General features: G+C 36.0%; 2 protein-coding genes across 2 annotated transcripts; both read left to right on the top strand.

Annotated features, from left to right (window-relative positions):
• The first annotated feature begins 489 nt into the window (after positions 1 to 489).
• On the top strand, positions 490 to 1,733 carry LOC140438935 (zinc finger MYM-type protein 1-like). The gene is made up of 2 exons (XM_072528570.1): positions 490 to 664; positions 715 to 1,733. The coding sequence occupies exons 1-2, from the start codon at positions 490 to 492 to the stop codon at positions 1,731 to 1,733; spliced, it is 1,194 nt and encodes a 397-aa protein (XP_072384671.1).
• A 35-nt stretch (positions 1,734 to 1,768) lies between these two features.
• LOC140438934 (52 kDa repressor of the inhibitor of the protein kinase-like) lies at positions 1,769 to 2,935 on the top strand. The gene has a single exon (XM_072528569.1). The coding sequence runs from the start codon at positions 1,769 to 1,771 to the stop codon at positions 2,933 to 2,935; it is 1,167 nt and encodes a 388-aa protein (XP_072384670.1).
• The last annotated feature ends 2,247 nt before the right edge of the window (positions 2,936 to 5,182 follow it).

Raw genomic sequence — 5,182 nt, 5'->3', positions numbered from 1 at the left:
TATTCCAAATAGTAGGTTCACTCTTTTGATCTCGGCTCTTGCCGAAAGATTTTTTGCCGGTAGTCATAAATGATATTGAACGCTCCGCAAATACATTGAACGGTGCCTGAACGATAGAAATTTAGAGAGGACTGACCGGTGAGAATTTGGTAGGTACGGGGCGTGAGACGACGGAGGCAGGTAAACCGGCGCTAAATCGAGAGTGACCCAACTTATTTTATCACTGAACGGTGGTTATATATGAGTCGCAGTCTAGTGCTGTCTGTCTAGTGCCAGTCTTGTTTGTCGGCCGGCCGGTGCATATGTGGATTTGTGTATTGTTTTCTTTATTTTGTTGCTATCGTACAAGTACAAATCCAGTAAACTGTTGTATTTGTCGAAATTTTTGTGGTGTTTGTGTAAGTATCTACAGTGTCGTTACGTATATATAGATAATATAATAATTATTATTTGGATATTGCTTAATATTAATGTTTTAGTGAAAGAAGTATGAAACGAACTTTACAGCAGTCGCTTTTGGGATTTTTTCCAAAGAAGGGGAAAACTAATGATGAACCGAATCCTCAAAACGATAAAATCCTAACTACGCCGAGTATGGATATTAGTACAGATGGGGATGCTCCAACTCCCTCCACCTCAGATAGAAACAGAGAACCAAGCAATGGTAAGTTACTTTAATTTTAATCTCTCACCATTTTAAAGCATTTTTTTTAGCTGGTCTGGATTCTGGTATGGACTACGATTTTGGTAAATATTTATCAAATAATCCAAAAAATGACGAAGAAAAATTAACAGTTTTAAAAGAAACTTGGACCCCTCCAGAGACTTTTAAGTTCCCCGTCTGTGGTAAAAGAAAACTTTGTTTTCAACGTCATTGGACCCAAAAGAATCCATGGTTAGTATATTCAAATATGTTACAAGGATCATTATGCAAAATGTGCGTTTTATTTGGACAGACCGAAGGTGGTCGCGGTGATCAAAAACTTGGAAGTTTTGTCACAAAACCATTTAATAACTGGAAAAAAGCTCTGGAAAAAATGGAACATCATCGAAATACAAATTATCATAAATATGCTGTTGAACGGGCAAGAAATTTTGTAAGCGTTATGGAAGGTCAAACTTGTGATATTACAGAGTCGTTTAATGAAGAAAATAAAAAAATTGCCCGAGAAAATAGAGAGAGGCTATGTGCCATAGTGGACACAATCTTATTTTGCGGACGGCAGGAATTGCCTTTGAGAGGAAATCAAGACTCTGGTGAAATCGGTATTATAGATCCTCTACATAATGACGGTAATTTTCGTGTACTACTTCGTTTTCGTGCGCAAGCTGGTGATGAAGTACTTAAAAATCACCTTATTTCTCAAAGCAATCATTCTCGGGCTATGTACACATCGTCCGTCATTCAAAATGAAATTATTGATTTGTGTGGAAATGCTGTTCAGGAGCAAATAATAAATAGAGTGAAACAATCAGGTTTCTTTGCTGTACTTGCTGACGAAACTCAAGACATTTCGCGTCACCAACAACTCTCACTTTGCCTTCGGTATGTAGACTGCTCTTCTGGAAAGGCACTTATTCGAGAGGATTTCATTGAATTTATACACGTTGATGAAGTAACAGGATTAGCTCTAGCTACGACAATCATCGATAAACTTAAGTCGTTTGGATTAGATTTGGAGAATTTAGTTGGCCAGGGCTATGATGGTGCGGCTATGATGGTGCGGCTGTGATGAGCGGACGATTTAAAGGAGTAAGAACAATAATCATGGACAAATATCCTCGAGCACTATTCGTACACTGTGTGGCGCACACATTAAACTTAGTTTTGGGTCATTCATGCGAGATCCCTGCAATACGAAACTGCATCGGAACTATTAAAAGTATAATTAACTTCTTTCGGCAATCTGCACTCCGGGATGGACTTTTAAAAAGAACTGCGGACGAGATTGAAGCACCTCATTCAACGCTTATCTCGCTTTGTGAGACACGCTGGACAGAAAAACATACAGCCGTCGAAAGATTTGCTGAGATGTTTCCTGTAGTAAATTCCGTGCTTCAAGAACTTCAAGAATCTGGAAGGGAAATTGCAACCCAAGCTTACCAGTTACAAGTCGCAATGGAAAACAGTCAATTTATAGTTTCACTAACTATTTTAAGGAAGGTTTTCTCCTATACGTCAAGCTTAAACCGAACCCTACAAAAAGTCAATGTAGATTTAACCGACTCTGGCAGTTACGTAAAAACAATAAAAACCACTTTACAGAACCTTCGTAACGAACGTGAATTCTCAAATCTTTTTGAGGAAGCAAAAAAATTAATTTCAGCAGATATAACTGTTCCAAGAGTAAGTAGGAGACAATTGAACCGCAATAATATACCAGGGGACACTGCTGAAGTTTACTATCGGCGAAATATATTTTATCCATTTATACAACATGTAGTGACCGAGCTTGATGCTCGCTTTAAACCTCACGAAGAAGCAATTTCAGGAATTCAGTTGCTTCTACCAGATCGCACCCAAAATACTGAGAGAGCAAAGAAATGTATAGCAGGAATCGGAGAAATATTTCTCAGGGAAGTTGAAATAAAACATTTAGTAAGTGAGTATGAGCTTTGGCACAACCACTGGTGCAATCAAGAACAGCCGTCTACTGCACTAGAAGCTATGGACCGATGTGATGAAATTTTTTTTCCAACGGTTAGGAAACTTCTTCAAATTTTAGCAACACTTCCAGTATCTACTGCCACACCTGAACGTACTTTTTCATCACTTAAACGGTTAAAAACTTATCTTAGAAATAGAATGGGAGACAAGAGGCTTACAGGATTAGCTCTCATGAGTATTCATCGGAATGTGACAATAGGTCTAAATTCCTCAGAAATTGTAAATAAGTTAGCTGAAAGAAGGAAGAGAATGAATTTAATTTTGTAAAACGGTATTTTAAGTTTTAATAAAATTTTTAGAAATTTGTTTTTATTACTTTTTTCAAAGGTATTTCAAAACCAAGCCCCGGTTTTACTTAATTTGGAAATTAGGATCCCCCCCCATTAAAAAACTATAAATACGTCCCTGGACTAACACATTGTCTTCGGCGTCGCTATCCCCCCCAATGTCAGATATTTCAGCCATATCATCTGTAATGCCATCGATAAACTCATACAGTTGATCAGCAGATAAACGTTCTAGTTCCTCGACAGTGATGTTGTCTCTATTTGAAGTCATTTTCTGCAACAAAAATAAAATAAAATCACGACAAGTTCTCATAACACAAAACATAACCAAAAATAGGACAAATAGTCTAAGTAACTCACTGGATTTCCTTAGCGCATATTTTGTTTCAATAAAATGCTGCAGAAATTGAGTTTTACATTATTATGCAATGAAAATTATACTTACAATTAGCTGTAATATTAATAATTTGAGCACAACACAATAAAACGTACAACAGCTACACGTGCTTTCGAAATTAGACAGCAGCTCGCAACGGTTAGTAGCACACATAGAAGCCAGTTGTATCTTACTTTGGAGGGGGCAGGGCAAGTGGCTTCTATATAAGGCAGTGAGCATTGCGCGCGACGTAAACAGCTATTACAGATCATAATCACTTGAATTTACGTGGCGTAATGGACTGTACTGTAAGTGGCTTCTATTGTTGCCACTAACTGTTAAAGGGTTAATATAAAATAAAAATTAATTAAAACGGATTAAAAATGTATACCAAATCTTTTAATAGACTAATATATTATTATTATATATTTAATATAATATCTAAAGATTTTGCAAATTTATACTTAATTCTTTCACCCATAATAATCATCTCTGGTACGTCAAGAACCATTATAATTTGTGAAATACTAATAGTACTAATAACAAGATACTAATTTCTTGATCATAAGGTTTTAGACTGGTCACATGCTTTAATCGCCATAACTTCAATATTGTCTTCTTTTGTAACCATCTGGACTATACAAACATATTTGTGAAATTTTTTCTTCCCAGGAAACTTAAAAATTACTTAATCATTCTGCTTAATAGTAACACTTATATTCTGGTACTCCTCTAGCTCTACACACTCATTTTCTTCATCATCATGACCATCATTAAATTCATCAGATATATCATCCATACTATTTCCAGACTCTAACCATTCTTCTTCAGTACTTGAGCTATAATCAGTTTTAGATTTTTTATTCAAAATCTTTTGGTTCTTTGTTAATTTTTCAATAGTCTTAAGTTTTCGTGCTTCTTCAGTCTCTTTTTTCTTCTTTTCTGTTTCCTCAGTTCGTCTCTTTTTTTCTTCAACTAATTCAATATTTTTTTCTCTCCTTGCTCTCATGGTATTTTTGCCATGCATGAGACGATATGACAGAGGGGACTTTTTATTTCTTCCGTTTTTTGAATTTACTTTAGGCTTGGCCAAAATAGAGCCCTTTTAAAGGGACTACGTATTAACATGTTAAATGATTTCTTTGATGGGCTTTCTAGTGTTAATTGTGTTGATGTCTGTGGCAATGTCTCTTAACTTATACTCAGACCTTCCTGAAGGTTTTGTGAACTGTTTTTTTTGGGTACGATATGTTGAGTTTGAGGGGTTGAAGATAAGTATTGTGTTGATGTAGACTAGAGATTTTGTGAAGCATTTTTATTGGGAGTCGCGAAGACTTTTAGTTAAATCCGCAGGTTGTGGCAGGTTTTCTTTGTTCTGTTTCAACAATTCTTTGATGATTTTGTAAAATTTAAATAAACTGAGGTCTTCAGTGGCGCCTCTCCATTCATCACAATCTGTAAACTGTGAAATTTTGTCTGCTTCAATATATTTGTCTAAGAATTTTAGTAAGTCTCAAGTTCCTTGATTTCTGTCATTGTTTGCAATTCATTCAGTTCTTCAGTTGGTTCCCTTGATACACAACACACTTCATCGGGATTCCATGGTAAGAGGCCACACTTACGAAAACCATTTTTGAATATATCAGGCGATAATATTTCTTCCAATACTTATTTCAACAATGGAGAAAAATGAACTTTGCGCACAACAGGATTATCAATATTATCCAACATTCCAAGCGTGAACTGCAGTTTTCCAGGCACCCTTCAAACTTCTGAACACAGCAACATTCATGGGCTGCAGTAAATGTGTGGCATTAGGAAAAAGAGCTACCAATATAATGACATTCCCTG

Source organism: Diabrotica undecimpunctata, chromosome 4 (genome assembly GCF_040954645.1).
Source record: "Diabrotica undecimpunctata isolate CICGRU chromosome 4, icDiaUnde3, whole genome shotgun sequence".
Classification (NCBI taxonomy): domain Eukaryota; kingdom Metazoa; phylum Arthropoda; class Insecta; order Coleoptera; family Chrysomelidae; genus Diabrotica; species Diabrotica undecimpunctata.
The sequence above is the reverse complement of the archived record's forward strand: the minus strand, read 5'-3'. Positions and strand labels throughout refer to the sequence as shown.